The sequence below is a fragment of the Exserohilum turcica genome (assembly GCF_000359705.1).
Source record: "Exserohilum turcica Et28A unplaced genomic scaffold SETTUscaffold_8, whole genome shotgun sequence".
Lineage (NCBI taxonomy): Eukaryota > Fungi > Ascomycota > Dothideomycetes > Pleosporales > Pleosporaceae > Exserohilum > Exserohilum turcicum.
Window position 1 is genome coordinate 1,291,002 of NW_007360299.1, and position 22,835 is coordinate 1,313,836.

Genomic DNA, 22,835 nt, shown 5'->3' on the forward strand with positions numbered 1-22,835 from the left:
ATGGCGGTGCATTGCCAGCGGCGGCGGCCGTGGGGCGGAGGTTTGCCTGCGAAGGAGTCGTGGGCGTCTCCTTGGGCTTCAGCGGCGAGCTGGTGGGTGTCGAGGGCCGGAGGGTCGAGGGCGAGGCCTCTCGGATGGAGCCTGGGCGGCGAAAGGGCGACTGGCGCTGTGTGTTGTTGAAGGAGAGCGGCGAGGGCTTGTAGGGCGTGGGCGTCGACGACTCCATCGGGGGCGCACTTTAAGTTTGCGTGTGTGTTTCGCAGTGCAGACAGGGCCTCAACACAGCCTGGGGGGTGCGGCGGGCGATGGTGGGTGATGACTTCGTTTCTTCTTCTTCGCCGCGGGCCGACGGGCGACGTTTGTTGATGGCGGGCTGGTGTTGGCAGCGTGGGCCTGGCAACAAGATGCGACACGGGCCCCCCAGGCAATCGATAAGCAAGCCACCAACCCCAATTCGGGGGGGGGGCAGCCCATGTTATGATAATCACTATGTAATACAGGGCAGCCATTAAGTATTCCCTCGCCCTGCAGGGCCGCCTGCTGTAGTCCAGCCCAGCGCCAGATAATATGCCATGCCGGTCATTCACGCGCGCCACCATCAATGCCCCTCGACGCCCCTCGCCCGCCGTCCGCGCTCCCCCCCCCCTTCGTCCTCCTCCGCCCGCATCGCCCTTCGCGGGCATGCTCTCTGGCGTGACAGGGCCGTTTCGGAGCCTGTGTTGCATTGGCCTCCCCCCCCTAACACTAGCGCCCGGACTATGTAGATCCATGGGCATTGTCCGCACCAGCCCTGGGGCCCCGTCCAGACGATGGAGACACTCATGGCCGAAGTGGTAGCACAACGACCAAGCGGGCCCAATGCCCCCCAGCCCGCCACGGCCACGGCGGCGACAGCAGCGGCAGCGACAGCGACAGCGGCAGCGGCGCCGCCAACAACGACGCTGCAGCGCCAGCCCTCCTTCTCCTCGTTCCCGCCCTCACGCTCCCCCTCGACCCGCAATGGCCACTACCCCAAAGCCCGCTCCCCGCAGCCACCCATGCTGCGCGAGGGCGACGAGAACGACTCGATCCAGTCGGAGCGCGACTCTTTCCTCCACCATCACGCCTCCGAGGCCACATCCCATGCTGCCCCGTACCTCCGCCCCAGCATGAGGCTGCGCTCCCAGTATCCCGCCGACTCGGTCGAGAACCATGTCGAGTACATCCTCGTCGCCTCGTTCGACATTGATCGCGGCTCCATCATGGAGCACCAGTACCCGGCCGCCATCAGCGGCGACGAGACCATGCTGGCCGAGCTCATGCTGCCCGACCAGGCCCACGTCCGGAGCCAGGACTGGACCATCTTCTTCCTGCACAAGGACACGACGGCCGAGGAGGAGGAGCGCGAGGCAAGGAGAGAGCGCCGCCGCCGCCGAAGGCGCCGCAAGGAGGGCCTGGAAGACGGCCACGAGGCCGCGCCCGCTGGCGCTGAGGAGCACGAGGCCGTCAGCCCCAAGCACAACCCAGCCGCCACCGCCGCCGCCGACGACGACTCGGAATCCGACGACCAGACAGACAGCGACGCCGAGATGGATTCAGACGGGCCCCCGCTGGTCTACGTCCTGAACCTGGTAAACACCAAGCAGGACATGACGGTGAAAAGGTACGGCGACCACGACCGCCAACTCTGCCCCCCAACTAACCCGCCAACAGAGGCGCAATTGTCAAGGCCATGGCCATCTGCACGCGCCATCCCTTCCTGCACATATACAAGCCGCTGCTGCTGCTGGCCCTCGAGGAGTACTTCAGGGCACCCGTGCTCGAGACGCTCGCTTCGCTCTACAACGCCCTCAATTCCATGGACCTGTCTCTCTTGCCGAAACTGTCCCATCTGGAGAACTTTGTGCTGGGCGCTAGTGACGCCAAAGACATGTTTGTCGAGAAGTTTGAGCTCATGGTCCGGCAGCGGAAGAAGCTCGATGCGGCGAGGGAGTCGCAGGAATCGTCATTCGATCCCCATTCCAGGAAGAAGACGTATACCGTGCCCCGCGACACGCACGAATTTGAGTCCAAGATTGACTACAACGGCATACCGGTGCCCGTCAAGATACCAACGGCCCTGAGTCCGGAAACCGTGGGCGACTTTTCCCTCATCAAACTCATACAGACCTTTTCCACGCCGCACGCCACACAACCACAGCCATTCGCCCTGCATCCGCATCTGACGACAAGCGGCGCATATACGCATCCAATCATTGTCCTTGTCAACGCCCTCCTGACGCAGAAGCGCATCATCTTCATCGGACACAACCGTCCTTCAGGCGAAGTCGCGGAGGCTGTCCTGGCAGCATGCGCCCTGGCGTCTGGCGGGGTACTGCGCGGCTTTGTCCGACACGCCTTTCCGTACACTGACCTGACCAAAGTCGACGACCTGCTCAAGGTGCCGGGCTTCATTGCGGGCGTCACCAATCCTGCATTTTCCTACAAACCCGAGTGGTGGGACCTGCTCTGTGACCTTCCCACTGGTCGCATGAAGATCAGCAACCGAATCGAGTCGGCCTCGCCAACAGAGGGTTCCATGTTCTTCCAGCAGCAGGGCCTCCCCTTGAATGGACATGGTGGAACGCCCGGCTCTGACAGCAAGGGCGGTGTGGACGCAACCGGCGACAACCAGTTCATGGACAAACTTCTCGAAAGCATTGCCAATCGGCATGGCGAGAACGCAATCCGGGCAAAGTGGCGCTCCTGGGTACTCAAGTTCACGCGCATTGCAGCTGCCTTTGAAGAGACCGTCTACGGCGCGTCGGCTCTTTATATTGGCGCTCACGAAACCGAAATCGACGCATATGGTGTCTCGGGGCACGGCTATGTATGGCCAGACGAAGGCTCCAAGCTGCGCGAACTTGCTGCAAATGTTCATCGCATCGAAGGCTGGCGCAACACAAGAAGCTATTACAGCTGTATCCAGGACCTGGCAAAGCTCTGGCATAAAAGACCAGTGCGGGGTCTCGACATGCACCATCAGCACGACAAGCTGCGTTGTCTGAAACTGTCGCATGAGCAATCAGCGGCCATCTATCTTGCACTTGCGCGGTGTGTGGAAGAAGCGGGTTCGCTCAGTGAAAGCACCAGTGCTTCGTCGACTGATCTCGCCAGTCTTCCCAGCCGCGCCGACAAGCGAGCAAGCGCCCACCTGCAGTACGAGACTGTCCTCCAGCTGCTTTGCGTCATACCCGATGCTGGGCTCTTTTACGTCAGTCTGGGCCTTTTCCATCCCAGACAAGATGTCCGCATGGCGGTTGTAAAGCTGCTCGAGCGCATCATGGATCACTCTGCTGGTCGCCATTACTGGGGGCAGCTTGGCCGCTTTGCCAAACTGGCTTACTTTCGGGTCAAGAGGGAAGAGGCGCAAAAATAGTCTCGGCAATGTCTGGCGTTGGAGTTGGATGAACTAGATACCTGTAACCTACGGCTTGACGCTTAAAGACTAATCTGAATCATGACAATGTACTTGTGAACACTTATTATTTGTTGAATCCGCTGCGTCAGCCCGTTGAAATTACTCTTGAAAAATGGAAAACAAATAGCTATTGAAATTAAATATGTGAGTGCCCGCGCATGGCGTAAAGTATCCTCGACATGTTTGAGAGTGGGGATTAGACTATTGTTTACCAGGCATAGCTGATAGTGTTTAGTCTTATCGATAAGTAGGTAGCGCGTATCCCTGTACTGTGATCCCTCACCTCCGCCAAACACTCCCAAAATTCCCCTCTACCCCTCGGGACCGCGCCCCAAGTTCTACTCCGTGTCGCAAGCCTCTTACCATTCTCCTGAGCTTCCGTGTTCCGGTCAAACGTATTCTGCACCAATTGAGCAATCGCAAGTCGCCATATTGTCTTCCTACGCCACGTCAATCTAGCAGCCGTCAAGAAGCGCGGGCGGCCCAAAAAGGTGTAGAAGAAGCGGGGACAATAAGTACTAGGGGTAGAAGCAAGGAAGACTGCTACAATGGCTGCGACAGAAAAGGACAAGCCTGTCGAGTCTGGAAAAGACAAGAAGACGGGTGCGAAAACTGCTACTACTACCTCTACTACACCCACCATGGCAAAGCAAGAGGCGCCACAGCCCACACCCGCCACACCATCCGCAAGCAAGATCCTCGACCAAGTCCGCACAAAAGGGACACTGAAAACGGCATCCCCCAGACTGGACAAAACATCCAGTGGTACAAGCAGCAGCACTGAACGACCATCACCACCCTGGCTGCGTAAACCCAGCTCCTCGCCACCACCACCACCACTACCAAGCTCTCAACAACGCACAACAACCATTCCTCTCCCGAAAAAACCCTCGCAAGCCCCATCTCCCATCATCCCCACGCGCTCCTCGCAACAACACCAAAAACAAAATAACCCTTACCCCACTTCCTCCTCCTCCTCCTCATCCTCCTCATCCTACACGCGCACCTCGCAACGCCCAGCACACCCAGCGCATCTTCCGCGGCCCGCACCGCAATCCGCTACGCGCATCATCGAGCCCACGCCCGACATGCGGCTGCCGCCCAAGTACCGGCCTGCTGCGCGCCGTGTGACGGCCATCATGGTTGCGCTGCCCATTGTCATTGTGTTTGGCTATGAGCTTTTTGCCAGGTGGCGTGGGAAGGAGGTTAAGAAGAGGTTTGCGGATAGGGAGGTGTAGGCGTAGGGGAGGGGGATCGTATGTGGGGGATGAGATGGTTGGGTTGAGGATGCATGGATTAGATGAAGAGGAGGAAGGGGTAGGGCGAGTAAGTACATATATGTAAATAAGTCATTGAGTGAGTGAATGCAATGCCCAGCGCATATGTTGTATGTATGTACCTTTTTTCTTTCTTGGTAATAGCTGCTATATCATGTCAAAATGTATAAAAGAAACTTGTTAAAAATAACTAGATTGACGGATATGATGATCCCTCTAGCCTATTCCCCTTCTTCATCCACGTATTCTGGTATTCCAGTTGCAATCTCGATACGTATCGAAAATATATTTATTTGTTTATTTATTCCTATCAATCAAACAACCAACCGACCACTCAATCCAGCTATCAATCTATCTATCTGTCAATCTATATACACATGTACATAGAAAGAAGGAAAGAAGGAAAGAGAAAAAAAAAGAGAAGATGAGCCATTCCGCTCACACTCATCCTTTTATCCTTCACAGATTCCAGAAAATATACGCATACATACAACCGAAAGTTATATCCATCTCGACTTCGGATCCCTGCTTCTGCATCTACATTTAGCTCTGCTATTGTAGCATCCCCTACTTTCCTACTGTCCTACTCTCCCTCCCCATCTGTCTTCCTATCTGTCTTCCTGTCTGTCTGTCTGTGTATCTGCAATCTCGACCAAAGAAAAGAACAGAAAAGAAAAGAAAAGGAAGAGAAGAGAAAAGACCACGTCTTTTGTATACATGTATAGAGCCCATCTACCCGAGACGACAGCATCTATTCAAAAGTGTTCAGGAGAAAAAAGAAAGAGAGAGGGAGAGAAGGAGAGAGGGAGAGAGGAAGAAGGGCGCCTACAAATGCTGAAGAGAAGAAAGAAGAACATAGGGAATCAGTGTATGGAGTAGTAGTAGAAGAAGAATAGAATGATTGGGATATACAATGAAAAGATATAAAACGATAGTTCTAGGTCAAAAGGGGTGAATTACATACAACTCTTCTTCCTCAACAGCATGGCCCTTGTGCCCGAATGGTCAAGCGGCATGCCAGAGGTGCTGTTGCGTCTGCTGCCGCATCTACTGGCAGCAGGTGAAGGGGCAGGCCAGACGGGCTCGGGTTCAAGCTCTGGGGGCCCGACACTGACGTCCGGGGTAGCAGGCCCGGGAGGGTGGAAAAGGCGCTTGTAACGGCGCTCTGGAGAACTCGGCCCGTTATCGCCTGTTGACTGTGGAGTTGCAGACGTCATTGTCAGATTGAATAATGTGCCTGTGCGGCGCCGAAGGGGGCTGGTGGCAGGCGTGGGTGGTCTGGGCTGGGAAACAGGCTGTGGAGCAGGTCGCATCAAGGCTTGCGGGGTTGAAGGCCAAAGGGTTGGGCCGTGGACGCTGGGCGATGTAGGTGGTGACGGTGATGAGACGTCTTCGGTAGTGTCTGAGTCTGGATCTGCAAAATAATCCTGGTCAGAAGTGTCATTGGCCGATGATGATGGATCTAGTTGAATAGTACCATCATTGGGCATCGGCTGGAAATAGGAATCATATAGCATGTTGGGTTGCTTAGGGGCAGAAAGGGGCTGCAGCGATGCTCGCAAATTCGCCCGAGAAAGGAATGGAGTGGTAGGTGTTGACTTGCGAAGGACTGGACTGGGAGGGCTTGTTCTCAGCTGAAAGCGCGTCGTCTTGTGCGTGGATCTTGCTCGCTGCCTCTGTGAAATATGCGTGTCTTGAGAATTAGTGCGTCTAATTTGCATGTCGCTTCGTGGCGACGGAAACACCATTCGACCCTTCAATTTCTGGATGGTATCATCCAAAGCAAGCTCAATAGCGACATGATTCTGTATGCGTGAAAGCTTCGGCCAAGTAGCACGTTGTCCGGTAAGCATACACCCAATCATAAACTCGGTTGTGGGGTTGCTCAGAACCATGGGAAAGTCGGCATAGTTAATTTTGGGGAAGATGTTGATATCCCCAGAGTACCGCTGACTGAGAACTGATTTGCCTTTGGTAGCAAGATATGGGAGAAACCCAGTGTCTGCCAGCTGTTGGAGGCGATGCATCACCTCGCCTTTGCACAGATTAGCCGAAAGACTGACCCAGCTGGGACCGGCCGCAAGCTGCTCCTGGGCTTCACTAGGGAGCAGGTCCTCGTCCTTTTCCAGGAAGGGGATGACATGTGGATTGACCTGAGAGACGATAAAGTGGTTCACGTTGAACAGCTCAGCCAGGCGCGTCATTGGTAGGTCATTGTCTACCGAACCGTCGATCCAGGTAGCGTCGGGGTTGGGGTCCCACGGAACCTCTAGGCCGGTTCTTGGGTCTTTTGCCATGAGAGAGGCTTTCTTGTAGACCAACGGGACCGAGCAAGATGTGCATCTGTGGTAGATTAGTATCAATAGGGCCGGGATCTACTTGGTACTTACACTGCTGACCAAATCATGACGTTTGGCGCTGTAATATAATTCAACAGTCGGGGCAGTTCGTAGAGCGACGATGTCGACACTGGAATGTTCAGAATGCGCCGGGTGCGGTTGTATGCTTCCTGAAAAGTCATGTCTCCAAGCAAACCTCGCATGACTCTGGTCAGATGCGAAATGTCAAAGAGAACACCAGACTTCATCATCCGCATCGCCTTGCCCAAGACGCCGTCTGGCTGGTCTGGGTTCCCAAATACGTTGAGGTCGCCGTAGCAGAACTCGTGCATAATTTCTGGCACTTCTGCATCCGTCTTGGTGCACAGCACCGCGGACACGATGCTTCCCGCCGACGCGCCGGAGATGATGCGCGGGAGGAGACGGGCCTCCCACAGTGCCCTGATGACGCCAATGTGATTCATTCCGAAAGTGCCGCCTCCCGATAGCAGCAATGCGCTGCGGCCAAATGATTGGCGTGTCTGCAGGAGCTGATCGACGAGCAGACGCGGCTCAACAGGGCACTGGTCCCCTTGCTTTTCCGACACGCTCAACAAGGCAGCCAAGGTTTGTTGCGCCGAGTCAATGTACCTTTCAATCAGGCGCTTGGTGCCAATGTGCGAGTGCTTGTACAGGCGCAGATGGCCCATGTCGCCCAATCCGCGGGTGAGCGAGGTTCGCACTAAAAACAGCATTCTCTTGACGTCGCAGCTCATGCGCGCGTCGTCGAGCTCCTTCAGGCGGGCAGCGACCAGGGCCGCGTTGTACTCGTGCGTCTCGTCCTGCTCTTTCCAGGCGTCGTTGCCCTCGAGCATGTCGAGCTCCGTGGCAGCGGCTCTCCATTCGTCGTATGTCTCGGCCTGGACCGCGGTGTGGTTAGCATGTGATAGCAACACCACCAATCTGAGCAACCCACGTCTTTGATGCGCAGGTACAGGACTTGCCGGCGAGTGGCTTCTGCTGCGGCGGCCGCGTCTGACTCAGGCACATGGGCGTCGCCCAAGATGCCAGCAAGACTCCCTACCGGGTTCCTGACTAGGTGGGCGAGGGGGCCCAGGAACCCGCCATGGCTCTTGCTCTTCCTGACGGCCTTCTGGGCCTGCGGTCCTCCTCTTACGTGCAGTCGAGTGCTGCCGCCTGCAAAGATGGAGTCAGACAGCAGTGACATGGAGCGTTGGTGCACGCCATGCGCGAATGCTGCGACGTCTGGATTGGTGGGTCGGACGAGGGCCAGAGAAGAGGGTCGGCGGTCCAAGGGGGCCGGGGGGGATTCCACGGGCAGGCAGCGAGGCGCGTGGCAAGCAGGCGGCAGAGGGATCCAGGTGCGGGCGAGGGGAGCAGATGGTGTGTGTAGCCGTCACGGGCAGCGGGGCGGAGCGAGGTAGTAATAGTGCTTTTCTCTCCAAGGCGCGGTGTAGGTATTGGCGGGAAATGCGTGGTCATGCGCCCGTGGTTGCGCAAATCGCGGAAGCTACGTCACGGGCCGGCGGCTGGAATGCGAGTGCTTTTTGGGCAGACAGCTGTCAATGGCGACGAGCAGACGTGCGCGGGCGGCGGCGCCTGAAATACCAGCGGCCGCCCAGCGCAGGCTCGAGCAAGCCAGGGAGCGTGAGCGAGGGTGCATTTCATGGGCCGTCGCTGTTGGTCGTCCAGGGTGTGGGTGTGGATGGGTGTGGCTAAGCAGAGGCGGGCGGGCGAGCGATGGGATGAGACTGACTTGTCCCCGCCCATGCTGACACGAAATCTTTTTCGGGACCTGCACAAGGCCAAAGGCTACTGCACTGCACTGCACCTCTTGGCCGACACGGCCGCATTCAGCTCGGAGTGCGTCGAGGCATGGCCACGAAAATCCCGAGACGCTGCAGAATGTGGGGGAAGGCCATCACTCCCTTGGCCGCCCCTGTCTGGGGCCTCGACGGTCCCGTCTCCGCACAGCACAGCACGAGATACACGCACATGAGAACATGGTCCACACCCTCCCACGGTCATCTGCACTCGACGCTGGCTGAGACACACGGCGCCTCCTTCACATGCCAGTCTGACTCGGCCACCCACCCAGCGACCCAAGAGGAAAGTGGCTTGGCCACGTACGCACAGAAGCATACATATTAGTGCCAAAGCAATGCAGTCACATTGCCCGTTGCATATCGCGTCGAGCTATCAAGCCAAATGTACATGTAAATGCAGTCCGCAACGCCGTAAAAGTGCCGGGTATTACCTATGCCGCCGACAAATGCCATGTGCAAAACAAACCACACGCGGAGAATGCCTTGTGCTCCGGTGAGCCCTCTCCACCCACTATCCTCCAGCCCACGCCCGTGACCTACGATCCGCGTCCCTTTAAAATGGGCCTCAGACTTGGCTCCTCGCCTTCCTTCCGGTCAACATGATACCAGCCTTGGGCCGTCTCCGTCTGTTGATATATAAGATACACCTTCTCCAGGTTCCGGAGAGACGCGAGCATGGCCGGTCCAGGTAGGTTGTCCGGGAGCAGCAGCTGTGTGAAGGCATCGAGCTGTTGACGAGACAGTCGCTTCTCCATGAGCAGAAAGTTGACCATGATGTTGTGCGAGCCAAAGCATATCACGTTGAGCTTGTACGGCAGGCTCGCCGTCTCTACATATAGCTGCCGACATGTGCTGTTCAACAAGGTAAAGCTGTTTTGCGTCTTAATGTACGGCTTAGCAGCCGCGAGAAAAGGATTCATCTTGCCGTCAATGACGGTGCAATGGTACCGGAACATGGGCGTGACCCGCCGCGGCACCTTGGGCCTAGTAGGGTCCAAAGCGATGCGGTATGTCTCGTAGTTGATATTGATCGTTTTACCCCCCAGCGTGTACTTGTAGATAAGTTCCCGCACATTTGGAGGCAGCTGCAGCAACGGCGAGCTGGCCTGATTGGTCGACCATCTAGTCAAGTCAGTGTGTGGAACTAAGGTACGCACTTTAAACCACACTAACTTCTGAGCCTCGCATGACTTTCTCGAGAGCGGACATCCGTCAATGATTCGCCTTGGCGCAGCCGTCTGCACGGCTTTGTAAGCCCTCGGCTGATATGGCTCTCTGGGGGGCTCGTTCCTGAGGGCCTGTTCCAGGGGCTGCGGTGTCTGGCTCGAAGTGGTAGCTGATGGCTCAGGAGGCATCGACTTGCTCTTGTCTGCGTATCCGTTCAGCCGCACAACAGCCTCGTCTTCCTGAGGAGCCTTTTGCGTCTCGGCAGGCGGTGTAGGCAGATAGCGTTTCCTATTCCGGTCGTTGGCCTCTTTGGATCTCTGCCCAATCTTCAAAATCTCCGCAAACTGCTGCTTGTTGGCCCGCAGGCTATCTTCGTCTGGCTTTGGGGCTTGGCATCTCCCTTCGCCCAGAACCTTGTCGAATACAGAGCGTCTTTTGCCGCTGTGCGGTGCAGGGTCAACATCTGCGTCTTCCGGTATGGAGACAGGCCCGCCAAAAGCGCCATTCTTCGACACAGATGACCGCTTCACATGCCCACTCGAAGCCGGCGTCGGAGACTGCAGTCCAGCGGACTTGTCATTTGCCTTGGCGCGCTTGCGGCCGTTGTCGTTTTCCTGGGCGTCATCAAAGTCGAAGGGAAAGCGCCGCTTGTCGGGTTTGCGCCGCGAATAAGTGACTTTTTTCACCATTTTGCGGCAGAGTTCCAGGACTTTTGCAATGAGTGCGAGAATGGCGACTGATTGTGGGCTAGAACACGGGGGTCAAGTCGACCCGCACAGCGATTGCGGGAACTGCGGTGTTGTGATGTCGCAGCAGGCGTCGAGGACAGCCGGCTTGCTTCTACCATGTCAGGTGACGCAACAGGCCGGATGAAGAGAGAAGAAAAAGCGAAGGATAGGGACAAGAAGGATGGTCGTAACGGTCACTCGGCGCACTCTCTTGCTTTCCCTCGGGATCTGCTCAGCGCAACGACGACGAACTGCAGCCTGGCTACACGGATGGCTCCGGGTTGTCACGACGCGGCGTGGCTGATGTTGTTTTCTGGGTCAAGAAAAAGCATATATGCGGAGTCCTGGGGATCTGAGGGACCGGGTGCGCAAATGGTCAGATGTAGCAATAGATCTCCCCATTGTCGCGGTCTCACGTGTCGCCACTGCCGACGAATCGGGTTAGTGGGCAATCGCCGTCACATGATTGGGCAGCGTGTGCTTGCATCAATGACACAACGCTTCCGTCTCGAGCACGACCCTTATCACGATTCTTGTATCAGCTCAGACGGTACCGCAACGGTCCGTTAGGCCGCTATTCGGCACTTCTGCATAGCTGCACCTTTCCCTTTTCGCTGACTAACATGTACGCAGCATGTGACGTGCTGTTCACTCTGCTCAAGTGTGATCGACAGTCAATTTCCCAACAAGTAGAAATATGTCGGTATTTGGGAGAACCAAGTTAATTCGGCTATCTGGGAGATATCCAAGCCTCCACTAGGCATGTTTCAATGCCATTGTGGCAGGGTCAGGACAGGTATCTCAATCCTTGTTCATCTTACTGTGTTTGATGGCCACGATTAATCAGAGCTTGCTAGAGCTAACGAAATTAGTTAATTTCATCAATTGATCCTCGTAATGACCAAAAAGTGATGGAGTTTTCCACTGCCATTCTCTTACTTACCCCTTTATCTCGCAGAGCATGGAGAGATGCCCATCTCACGACAGTCCGTTGACAGTGCATGGGCAGATCGAGTTTGACAATACAAGTACATACATATTTCCAATCACATATAATGTAATATAATCTAGTATCACTCTTCCTAAGCACGACACCATGGTTGTCTGTTTACACAAACACACACAATCGCATCGCTAACAATCTCTCAACAACGAACAGGGACAAAGGACCTTTATTCCATGCTTGCTTTCAATCTCGCTTGCATCATGTTTACCCATCGTAACGTGTCAGTCCACGTCGTGGCAAAACATAGAGCAAAGTCAAAAAGCCAACACAGTCCCACGAAATCCATCGCACTATATACTGTGAACAGCACACTGAGGAACTAGCGAAACCAGTGTGAAGACGAAGAGTTGTATATACTAACCATAAAGACAGTTGGAGTACTGCACCATAAATCCGAGCATCATATAAAACGCAAAGCCCATTCCAACACCTATACCAAGCCAAGAAGAAGTAAGAAACTTCGCTATTCCAATCGACACATACAAGCGCTCTCCACCCCCCGTCAAAACGTACCCTATCCCATGGACGCCAACACCGCGTCGAGCCCCACCACGCACAACAACGTCCTCCACAGCCGCACACAGGACGAGCACCGGGCGTTGAACTCGCTCGAATCAGCACTCGAACAGCATTTCCAGGCGCTCAAGCGAGAGTACGAAGCCAAGCGAGGCAAGGCCTGGACGCCGCTGCGCCCCTGGACAGGCGAACACAGCATGTGCGAGTCGGAGTCGGAGTGGACCGAAGACGACGATGATATCAGCATGAGCCGTACGGCCGAATCACAGGGATAAGGGAAGAAGCTACAAAGGGGCTGTGCAGGTCACATGAGAAGCCGACCTGCAGTTGACGATCGCAGCCGGTACATGCACCAATTGCATTTAGTGTGAATATATCTGTGGTACAAAGGGTTTTCCGGGGTACAATGGGGGGCGGGGGAAAGTTGCGGGGTGGGGGGATTATGCGCATGTTTGTGGGGGGGTTGTGGTACGCTATTTTTGAGGGGAGCGGGCCTTGGTTTGCATGCATCATGTACTTGCAATATGGAATCTGGAGGGAGTTTTTGTTCTCCGCTTGAGAAAGGAAGGGGGGGATGTAATTCTTCACTAGTTGTATTAGTGTGAATAAGATTGCTGTAATAGGGAAGGAGCTGATTGTTGGTGCAGTGTGAGGTGGATATACACATTTTGCTTGATTTTTATTTTTATTTTCGAGCGGTATTACAATTCATCTTCGACCAATATTTGCACTCGATTAGTAAAAGAAGAAGGTACAGAAGATGTAGAACCATAGGTCTGATCAAAGCGCGGGAATTGTTTCAGTTGCTATGCCAGGGGGGGTTGTTGGAACCATGGTTCTGATTGCGGGCCGTCGCGCTTTCTTCCACAGCAGTGCTTTGTATTGCACATACGTTTGAAAAGTTTATGTATTCGACACAACCAAGTCTCGAGCCGGCTGTTCAGGAATTTTCGGCTCAGCCCTGGACATCACGATTCATAAAGCTTCCACGTCCCCATCTTTCATCTTTCAAGTCCTTTCACGGTGTGACAAGTGATCCCACAACTACTCCTCACCACTTCAAACAAAACTTCCAAAGACAGCCTTACAATACAGCCAGTGTGTTCTCTGCCTTACAACATAGCCGGTGTGTTTTCTCCCTTTCAGACAAAGATCATAAAATGTATTGACTAATACCATACAGACCATGGCCACTTACGTCAGGAATGGAAGCGACGCAAGCTCGAGCGCATCTGCTCAGCCCAAGAAGACAGCAGACAACGAAATAGAGATGATGCCGACACGCAGCACCGAAGCTGATTCCAGTGAGCCCCACACGCTTAACGAAGCGAATAGTGTAGAGAAAACAGGATACATATTCTCTACAAAGAAGAAGTGGCAGATCTTGACTGTTGTGGGCCTGTGCCAGACCAGTATGAGTAAGTGGCTTGATTCATCTCCGCAGTATTGAAGCTCCTAGACTGACATGAGACAGACTTCAACGCAGCCGTCTACTCCAATGCTATTGACGGCCTCAACGCTCACTACAACCTCGGGACCAACCACTTCACCAACGCCAGGGCCGGAATGGCTTGGTTCTTGATCTTGTACGGGCTTGGATGTGAGCTTTGGGCACCTTGGTCTGAGGAGTTTGGCCGCTGGCCGATCATGCAGCTGTCGTTGTTCACCGTCAACTTGTGGCAAATACTTGCCGGTGCCAGTACCTCCTGGTACCAGGTACTGGCTGCACGTCTCCTTGGAGGTCTCTGCTCGGCAGGCGGCTCTGTGACTCTCGGCATGGTTGCAGACATGTTTGACCCTGAAGATCAGCAATTGCCAATTCTCTGGGTCGGTCTGTGGAGCTGTCTGGGTTCAGGTACGTCGACTCCCCCATTTGCGGTTGAATTTTGTATACTAATACTTGCTAGTCATCGGTGGCATTTGCGGTGGCCCGATTGAGCAGTACCTTAACTGGCGCTGGAACTTCTGGATTCAGCTTATGCTTGGAGCCACTGTCCAGATCATCCATGCCTGCTACGTCCCGGAAACTAGAGCCACGATTATGCTCAACAGAGAAGCGAAGAGAAGACGCAAGCAAAATCCAGACGACAATGTTGTTGGGCCCACTGAACACGAAAAGCTCAATTGGAACAAGGTAGGAAGCGTCATGGGCCGTCCGTACAAGATGCTCATCTGCGAACCAATTGTTGGCTTCTTGTCGCTGCTCAGTGGGTTCAGCGACGCGCTCATCTTCAGCTTCCTAGAATCGTACGGCTTTGTCTTTGGCACGTCTGGGTGGGGATTCACACCCAGCCAGCTCGGTCTTGCACTGTTTGCTCTCTTCATCGGCTACTGGCTGGCGGCAGCCATATACTTCCCCGTCATTCGCCGCCACAACCAAATGCGCAAGAGGGGCACGGTACTCAGTCCTGAGAGTCGTCTATCAGCTCTCCGCTGGATTGTGCTGCTACTGCCAATTGGTCTACTCGGATCAGCCTTCGTTGTGACTGGCCCGCCTCTTCCCTGGATCGCACCGCTCATCTTCGCAGTACTCATAGGATGCGCCAATCTCGCCATCTACTTTGCTACGATCGATTACATGGTAGCCGCTTACGGAGGTGAGTATTCTGCTTCGGCTACCGGTGGCAACGGCTTTGCTAGAGACGTCCTTGCTGGTATCTGCTCCTTCTATACCGGCCCAATGTACAAGAACCTTGGTGTCGTGAATTCGACTTGGGTGCTCTTTGCAATCTCAGTCTGCACTTGTATTCCGGTATTCTGGATTTACAGATCAGGACCAAAGATCAGGGGTCGAAGCAAGTATGCCGAACGGATCCAGAAGGAGCGCGAAAACAACGCTGCCGCTAAACAGGCCATGCAAGCCAGACGGGAAGTTCTGCAAAATGGAACCCAGGAAAAGGTGTGACGAAGGAGAGAAGGGGTGGATGAATGGTTTTCAAAGTGGTCTTCCATCGTCTGATGACTTGATGATACTTGAGAAATATGTTTCTGATATGAATGGTGGGAGTTTGAAGGTACAACGACGAATTTCTTTGTTGCAGGTCGGGAGATGATGTGTATGAACAATGTCTAGCGATGGATATGCCAGACAGTTAACTGGCGCGTCAGTATTTTGCACGACACAAAGTTCAAAGGCTCTGTAATTTGTCTTTGGGCTTGAAGGGGTGACGAAGGAGTAGATACGTAGATGTACAGTGAATACAAATGTCCCTTGCGAATTTTCTGAATTTCTGAGGCCAGAGTGAACATAAAATAGGCAGATGCATGAGTATTCACAGATTGTCACAAAAGAGAGTCGGATTGGTGGTGACTACTATAGACAGCGGTTGGCGGAAGTGGAGGGGAACTGCCGCGCTAGCGTCTCACATGACAGCGCGTCAGCACTCGACGACCCGCGCACTTCAGCCCGCTAGGCACACGTCGGCCACATCACCCCCCGAGAACGAGCGCAGATCTCCTATGAGAGCCGAAATGCGCAATACATCGAACAAACTGCCTCCCGGTTATTGATAAGCCGCTCCACCACAGACCGCAGCAATGTGGTTCTTGGAGCACGAGAGCCTCTTTGGAGGGAAGCGCGTATGGCTGCGCCCGGGGTCACAGCAGCTCTTCGGTCGGACCAGGTCTGCTGATAAAGATGGCCCACAGGGGAGGAACTGGAAGATTGACAACAAGGCGGTGTCGCGAAAGCATGTCATGCTCAAGGTCTACGAGGTGGCACCAGAGGACGGCACCAAGCTTCACAAAAGGTCGCAAATCGAGGTTACTGATCTCAGCTGCCGGCAAGGAACGACAATTGATGAGAAGAATACGCTGAAGAGCCAGAAGGCAGAAGATGGGACGGTTACATACAGTAGCGAGATACTGAAGGGAACAGAGCATACCATTCGGTTGGCGCAAGGCTATCCGCCATTCAAGATTGTCTGGCGCCCAATGGTGTGTACCTATGCGTCCAAGGAGTCGAGGGACGGCAAAGCGCGTAGCACGCAATTACACTCTCTCGATATCAAGACGACAACCGATTTCGTATTCGACAAGACAACCCATGTTGTATCAGCGAAACGCAACCTGCCCAAAGTCCTCTCGGGCCTGACGTCTGGCAAACACATTGTCACTGCAGAATTCCTCGAAGCAATTCTACGTGTGGCAACAGCATCGGTCGACGAGGAACAAAACTATATACCTTCAAAACTGGAAGAGGACTTTGACAGTTGGTGGCCAGCTGAGAAGGACTACATACCAGCAGCAGGTGCAGAGCCAGTCGCCCGCCCACAGGAAATGCTGCTGCCCGATCCATCAAGATCAGAGGTCTTCTCAGGCCTCACGTTTGTTTTTCTGGATCAAGGCCAGTACAGTAGCTTGCTTGAGTTTGTCACTGGTGGAGGTGGCAAGGCGTTGCTATATGACGTCCGGCCAGGCGAAACAACAGTGGACGAATATGTCGACTACGTGCATAGCGTCGCGGGCAAGAAACGACGTGGCAAGCCTGGCGACAAGCTTCCCGTTATAACAGTGCGGTTGCCAGCTTACCCTGAAGCAATGGAAGAATGGGCTGCTAGCTTTGTGACTGGAGTTGATCGAACACTGGGTCAACGCTCCATCTTGCAGAACGAGTTTCTTGATGTGATTATCACAAAAGACCGAGCACCACTTCAACGACCACCTGCAGAAGTTATTGAGGTGCCATCAACTGCATCTGCACCAGACTCTGCTGTAACTCGACATTCTGTGCGTGCACGAACTCCCACGTCTGGGTCTGCAACACCTTTGCGAGTCGCAGAAGAGAGTACGACGCCAGCAGAAGAACCTGCAAAGACGAACCCACGGAAACGAATGCAGCGACCCAAGACTAGCCGCTTCACTGGTTTTGACGATGACGAACCGATCCCGAAGAAGAAGGTCAAGGTCGAGAATGCTCAAGCGGAAAATGTGCAGCAGGCTACTCACATGGCACCAATAATGATAGCGTCCCAGTCCACTCCCCAATCACACGTCCAAGATAGTGTTGAAAAGGAGGAACAAATGGACGCCCTATTCCCGACTGCGGCAAAGATGAGAAAGCAACGAGCAGCCACTCGGGCTCTGTCGGCCTCTGTCGAGCCCGGAGGCGGACCGGTGCAAAAGTCAAACACCAAAGGCGTAGATGCACTGGCGCGACTAAACAAAATCAAGGCCCGGGCGGAGAAAGACATCAACATCCGTGAACACACGCGGCAGCGGATCAAAGAAGAGGAGGATCGGCGCAAAGCGGATGAGGAGAACCTGCGGGAGGCGCTCCAAGGCATCGACATCTCCGAGCTCAAGAACTTGGCACAAGTCGAGGAAATGGACATCTTACCCCGACGGAACAGAGACACGGCGCGGAACCACGGCAGAGTCAACAGCGAGCGCTGGAATCCCGAGTGGAACGGTCGGAAGAATTTCAAAAAGTTCCGTCGTCGCGGAGCCGAGCACGGCGTTCAAGCACACAAGGTCATTGTGACGCTGGAAGAGGCACCGCCGAAGAAGGGTTTTGGCATTGGCGACGCCTTCTTCCTCGAAGACGTCGAGCCCTCGTCGCGGTCGCTCGAGAGCCGCCGAGACCGCCATGACCGTCGTCGGGCAGACGCCTCGGACTCCGAACCGGAGGTCGGCGGCTTCGATCGCCGGAAGCACGCATCGCAGTCTCAGCCTCGGCACGAGATTATCAATGTCGAGGACAGCGGGCCCGACGACGAGGAAGTGCCTGGAGAGCGCACGCAGCGGAGTAGCGGGAGGACCCAGCGCATTGCCGAGACGCAGCTTGAAGCGACGCAGACGCAGAGGGGCAGGAAGAGGGGATCGGGAGTGGCGAGCGGACCGCCTGCCAAGAAAGGGAGGTTTGGGCGGAGGGATGAGGAGAGCGATGATGAGGAGACTGGGTTCAGGTTCAAGCGGAGGACGTAACCGTCTACTTTGCATGCGGGGGAAGCATGGCTGGGTTAGGAAGCGTTTAGTTTAGTCTCGTGTCGTGCCGTGTCGTGTCGTCTGCAGAGTATGATAGCCAAGCAGATGGTTACAAGTAGCAATGTTAGGTCACATGGAGCAAGCAGAGCGTCGACATCATGCAAACGGCGAACATTCGTAGCGTTGAATCCGACGATGAGATTAGCGCCTCCAACGCCGTCCGCCTACAGAGCGAAACGAAAAAAAAAAGATTCGAGTCCGCATCGTCTACGCTCCTCGTCCCGTACCGAGTCGTAGTGCGCTATACCCCAGCCATGCATTCCTCCACAGACCATGTCCACGTCTCCACGCTTCTCTCGTAGCCTGTGTCTCTTTCCTTCCTTGCTTTTTTTCTTTTTGATTTTCGTTTTCCACTCGGAACGGGTTAAGCTTCCTTCCGCCCCCGCAGACTCTGTTTCCGCAAGGGTCGCCTTCCCTGTCTCTCTCGATTGCCCAACTGCTCTCCGCTCGAGGTGCTACGTATGTGGGGAGGACCGTCTACCGCTTGCGCTCAAAGTATGAGCTCGCACCGAAAAAGGCGACGCTCTGGTCCATGACGGTCTCGCCGACCCAGAGGTAGTTTTCAAACCACTTTTGGGCGCTGGGGTTTTCGCTGAGGGAATCTGACTTGAGACTGGGTCTGGGGTTTAGCTTTAGCTCTAGACTTTTGTGTTCAACGGCGGCGATTCATGGGGCGGGCGGGCGTGTGTGTGTGTGTGTGTGTGTGTTGTGCTCGACGCAGAGGGGCTTGGTCGGCTGCGCTGGCAAAGAAGGAAACGGACAAGGGGCGGGCGGACATACGTGAGGCCAGTTGAGCGTCGGACGCCGGCGAGGAAGGCGGAGACTGTAACGGCGTCAGCTGCGGGTTTGGGAGATGGGGTGGGCTCGCCGTGTGCACGTACTTAGCACGGCATCAAAGGCGTAGTGTGCGACTTTGCCAAGCTGGAGGTGAGTGTAAGCGTCTGAGAATGCGACTCGGCGGAGCGACGGGCGCGGAGGCGGAGGCGGAGCGGGCTACGTACAACCATATTGGGCAGGGTGTGGAGTGTACGGGTCGGTGCGGAGCTAGGTTATGGGGGAGGAAGGGCGGGCGATCGCTGTTCAGATGGCGTGTTCGGCTATGGGTGTTGTTGCAGTGGGCGAGGGTGTTTGGGGGGAAGGATGCGGTGTAGAGAGGTGGAGAGTCGTGTGTGGCTGGTGCCTTTACCGGACCTTAGTCACTCGGCGCATGTGATTGCGCTGGCATGCGACACCAGGGCTCCCTTGTCCGGGGCGTCTGGACTGACGGCTATTACCAGCGACTAGGTGTAGGGGCAGCGGGCCAAGGTGGAGGAGCGTCTGACTACCGGTCGTGCCATGCATTACTCGTGTGTTCGCAGAGGTGACGACTACACATGGCCTGCTGCTGCTGCTGCTGCTGCTTGGTGGTGCATACCGGCGGCGACATGGGACGCGGCCTGCACCTACAGCCTACCCTCGCCCTCGAGCGCCTCGTGCTCGCTCCAGGCGCAGGCCGGCAACCACATTCTCTTTGAACCTCGGGCATCACGGCCATGCGGAGCAGCCGCGGGTGATGTAGGAGCGGGCCACGATACAGCCAGCTGATATATAACCAGGCCTCTGCCCCCCATGGCCCCTCCCACCAGCTGCCAGGGCCGCGACCCAACTCCACGCGGGCAGAACCACTGCAGGAAAAAAACAACGAAAAAACACGGCGGGACGCCAGCAGCCGGCCGCGCTTCGAAACTCGACGCCGCCCCGAGGAGCCACTAACAGCCAGCGCCGCCAGACGAACATGGGCCTCCGGTGTGGCGATTGCCAATTTGCCTGAGCAGCAGCTTGCGTGCGAGGGCTTATCTGGGCGGGATGCTTGGGGTGCAATGGCGCTGCAACGTGGGTGGTTTCGAGGCAGCACTGGGCGTGGCTAGCAACCACCATGGGTCTGGACTTGGAGGATCAAACCATCTGATCAGCAGGCCGGTCAGCGCGGACGAAACTCTGTTATTAAGCCCACTCTTTTTTTCCAAGCCCTGCGCTGCATCCCATGCTGTTTCCAATTCTTGTATCCAAACGTGCCGCCGCCGCTCAGGGCACCGCCCCACGTACTAAAGCAGCATTACTAGCGCCGCTGCTAATGCCCCTCCAAAACACGCTCAACAGCCAACAAAACCCGTAGCCCGGCTGCAGCACAAGATAAACTCGTCGCGCGCCATTCTCCTGGAGCCACATTGCCCTCCTCTTTCCCTCTTCCTCCTCCTGCTCTGCAGCCGCCACCGTTCCAATAAGAGTGCCCTTGAACGCTGCTCGACCGGCCCCGCACTCCGCTGCAGCGACTTTGTCTTCTCGCTTCACAAGACCTCTTCTGCCTCTCCGCCCTTCTTCCATCCTCTTCCCACATACTACTAGACGTAGACAATGGCGAACGCGTACGTACAGCCCGTCTTTTTACACACGGCTTGCAATGGCAATGGCAATGCTGGGTGCAAGCCGGCATACATGCATACTGGTGGCTGCGCCGCGCCATGCTACACATCACTGACACCACGATAGTCTAGACCACCTCAACTCCGGCAGGACCAGGATCGAGTGGCTCAGCCAGCTCAACACTGAGTACACGCCGGCCAAGCAGTACCGGAGAACCTCCATCATCTGCACCATTGGCCCCAAGACCAACTCGGCCGAGAAGATCAACTCGCTCCGCAAAGTCGGTCTCAATGTCGTCCGCATGAACTTCTCCCATGGCTCGTACGAGTACCACCAGTCTGTCATTGACAATGCGCGCGAGGCCGAGAGGACACAGCCCGGCAGGCCGCTTGCCATTGCCCTCGACACCAAGGGCCCCGAGATCCGCACGGGTAACACCGTGGGCGATGCCGATATCCCCATCAAGGCTGGCGCCGTCATAAACATCACGACCGATGAGCAATACGCCACGGCTTCTGACGACAAGAACATGTACGTCGACTACAAGAACATCACCAAGGTGATTGAGGTCGGCCGCACAATCTACGTCGACGACGGTGTGCTCTCGTTCGAGGTGCTCGAGATTGTTGACGACAAGACGCTCAAGTGCAAGTGTGTCAACAACGGCAAGATCTCGTCGAGGAAAGGTGTGAACCTGCCCAAGACGGACATTGATCTTCCCCCGCTGTCGGAGAAGGACAAGGCCGATCTCAAGTTCGGTGTCAAGAACAAGGTCGACATGATCTTTGCGTCGTTTATCCGCCGCGGCAGTGACATCACCGCTATCCGTGAGGTGCTCGGCGAGGAGGGCAAGGACATCCAGATCATTGCCAAGGTCGAGAACCAGCAGGGTGTGAACAACTTTGATGAGATTCTGAGGGAGACAGACGGTGTCATGGTTGCCCGTGGTGACCTTGGTATCGAGATTCCTCCCAGCCAGGTCTTCATTGCACAGAAGATGATGATTACCAAGTGCAACATTGCCGGCAAGCCCGTCATCTGCGCAACGCAGATGCTGGAGTCAATGACGTACAACCCACGCCCAACTCGTGCCGAGGTGAGCGACGTGGGCAACGCTGTGCTTGACGGTGCCGACTGTGTCATGTTGTCGGGCGAGACGGCAAAGGGCGACTACCCCGTCGAGGCCGTTACCATGATGCACGAGACATGCCTGCTCGCTGAAGTTGCGATTCCATACGTCAACGCATTCGACGAGCTGAGGAAGCTCGCGCCTGTGCCCTGCCCTACCACGGAGACCTGCGCCATGGCAGCCGTCAGCGCTAGTCTGGAGCAGAATGCCGGAGCCATCTTGGTCCTGACGACAAGGTGAGAGGCCCCAAAGTTTGTGCGGGTGCAATTACTAATGTGCGTGTGCCAGTGGTACTACGGCGCGCCTGGTGTCCAAGTACCGTCCAGTTTGCCCCATCATCATGGTTACGCGAAACGCCATGGCGGCTAGGGTAAGTTTTTCCCCGAATACGAGGAATCCCCACGACTAACGTGCGAGCAGTACTCGCACCTGTACCGCGGTGTGTACCCATTCTATTTCCCCGAGGAGAAGCCAGACTTCAAGACGGAGCCATGGCAGGAGGACGTGGACCGCCGGCTGAAGTGGGGTATCATGAATGCGATTAAGCTCGGAGTGCTTAGCAAGGGTGATCCGGTCGTGTGTGTGCAAGGCTGGAGAGGCGGCATGGGCCACACAAACACACTGCGCATCGTGCCGGCGCAGGAAGACCTGGGCCTTGACCAGGACGCATAAATATAGGCTGGGACGGGGCGTCATCTATATTTGCCAGAAGGGGGGAGGGGGGTGAACGCGTGGAGAGAGGGCTGCACAAAGTGCATATACATGACTCGTCAAAGCAAATGACGGTCTGGCGCATGAACACAAGATTTGGAGTAGACACTAGCGGAGGCAGGCAGATGTCTTAATGAACACCTTACGCTCTCATCTCAATCCGGCCAAGTGACGGGTACATGCTAGGCACGACAAAGCCTAGAAGCACATCCAATCGAGCGCGAGAGGCTCTGCCACGACGAAGCCAGGGTCACTCTGCTCACGGGGCCGTGCGCCAGCAACACTAGCCTCGACGACACAATGGTGAGT

The 22,835-nt window shown here is 55.5% G+C and overlaps 9 protein-coding genes across 9 annotated transcripts; 6 read left to right on the forward strand and 3 right to left on the reverse strand.

Annotated features, from left to right (window-relative positions):
* Nucleotides 1-899: 899 nt before the first annotated feature.
* SETTUDRAFT_123424 (uncharacterized protein) lies at nt 900-3,477 on the forward strand. Its single transcript, XM_008032808.1, has 2 exons — nt 900-1,642; nt 1,693-3,477. Exons 1-2 carry the CDS (start codon nt 1,038-1,040, stop codon nt 3,395-3,397), a joined length of 2,310 nt encoding a protein of 769 aa, XP_008030999.1. The 5' UTR covers nt 900-1,037; the 3' UTR covers nt 3,398-3,477.
* A 510-nt stretch (nt 3,478-3,987) lies between these two features.
* On the forward strand, nt 3,988-4,677 carry SETTUDRAFT_35406 (uncharacterized protein; the record flags this gene model as incomplete). The annotated part of the gene is made up of 1 exon (XM_008032497.1): nt 3,988-4,677. One exon carries the CDS (start codon nt 3,988-3,990, stop codon nt 4,675-4,677), a length of 690 nt encoding a protein of 229 aa, XP_008030688.1.
* An 838-nt stretch (nt 4,678-5,515) lies between these two features.
* Nucleotides 5,516-8,333, reverse strand: SETTUDRAFT_165992 (uncharacterized protein). The gene is made up of 3 exons (XM_008032809.1): nt 8,011-8,333; nt 7,107-7,954; nt 5,516-7,059 (listed from the first exon to the last, which is right to left on the reverse strand). Exons 1-3 carry the CDS (start codon nt 8,260-8,262, stop codon nt 5,673-5,675), a joined length of 2,487 nt encoding a protein of 828 aa, XP_008031000.1. The 5' UTR covers nt 8,263-8,333; the 3' UTR covers nt 5,516-5,672.
* A 968-nt stretch (nt 8,334-9,301) lies between these two features.
* On the reverse strand, nt 9,302-11,039 carry SETTUDRAFT_165993 (uncharacterized protein). The gene is made up of 2 exons (XM_008032810.1): nt 10,055-11,039; nt 9,302-10,003 (listed from the first exon to the last, which is right to left on the reverse strand). The coding sequence occupies exons 1-2, from the start codon at nt 10,735-10,737 to the stop codon at nt 9,418-9,420; spliced, it is 1,269 nt and encodes a 422-aa protein (XP_008031001.1). The 5' UTR covers nt 10,738-11,039; the 3' UTR covers nt 9,302-9,417.
* A 226-nt stretch (nt 11,040-11,265) lies between these two features.
* On the forward strand, nt 11,266-12,573 carry SETTUDRAFT_23965 (uncharacterized protein; the record flags this gene model as incomplete). The annotated part of the gene is made up of 2 exons (XM_008032431.1): nt 11,266-11,326; nt 12,155-12,573. The coding sequence occupies 2 exons, from the start codon at nt 11,266-11,268 to the stop codon at nt 12,571-12,573; spliced, it is 480 nt and encodes a 159-aa protein (XP_008030622.1).
* A 998-nt stretch (nt 12,574-13,571) lies between these two features.
* On the forward strand, nt 13,572-15,203 carry SETTUDRAFT_98835 (uncharacterized protein; the record flags this gene model as incomplete). Its single annotated transcript, XM_008032811.1, has 3 exons — nt 13,572-13,716; nt 13,773-14,153; nt 14,206-15,203. 3 exons carry the CDS (start codon nt 13,572-13,574, stop codon nt 15,201-15,203), a joined length of 1,524 nt encoding a protein of 507 aa, XP_008031002.1.
* A 542-nt stretch (nt 15,204-15,745) lies between these two features.
* SETTUDRAFT_174259 (uncharacterized protein) lies at nt 15,746-18,223 on the forward strand (the record flags this gene model as incomplete). The annotated part of the gene is made up of 1 exon (XM_008032812.1): nt 15,746-18,223. Exon 1 carries the CDS (start codon nt 15,836-15,838, stop codon nt 18,221-18,223), a length of 2,388 nt encoding a protein of 795 aa, XP_008031003.1. The 5' UTR covers nt 15,746-15,835.
* A 537-nt stretch (nt 18,224-18,760) lies between these two features.
* Nucleotides 18,761-19,290, reverse strand: SETTUDRAFT_23968 (uncharacterized protein; the record flags this gene model as incomplete). The annotated part of the gene is made up of 4 exons (XM_008032432.1): nt 18,761-18,896; nt 19,064-19,106; nt 19,165-19,204; nt 19,285-19,290. The coding sequence occupies 4 exons, from the start codon at nt 19,288-19,290 to the stop codon at nt 18,761-18,763; spliced, it is 225 nt and encodes a 74-aa protein (XP_008030623.1).
* A 1,238-nt stretch (nt 19,291-20,528) lies between these two features.
* Nucleotides 20,529-22,678, forward strand: SETTUDRAFT_165995 (uncharacterized protein). Its single transcript, XM_008032813.1, has 4 exons — nt 20,529-20,688; nt 20,813-22,051; nt 22,104-22,185; nt 22,236-22,678. The coding sequence occupies exons 1-4, from the start codon at nt 20,678-20,680 to the stop codon at nt 22,485-22,487; spliced, it is 1,584 nt and encodes a 527-aa protein (XP_008031004.1). The 5' UTR covers nt 20,529-20,677; the 3' UTR covers nt 22,488-22,678.
* The last annotated feature ends 157 nt before the right edge of the window (nt 22,679-22,835 follow it).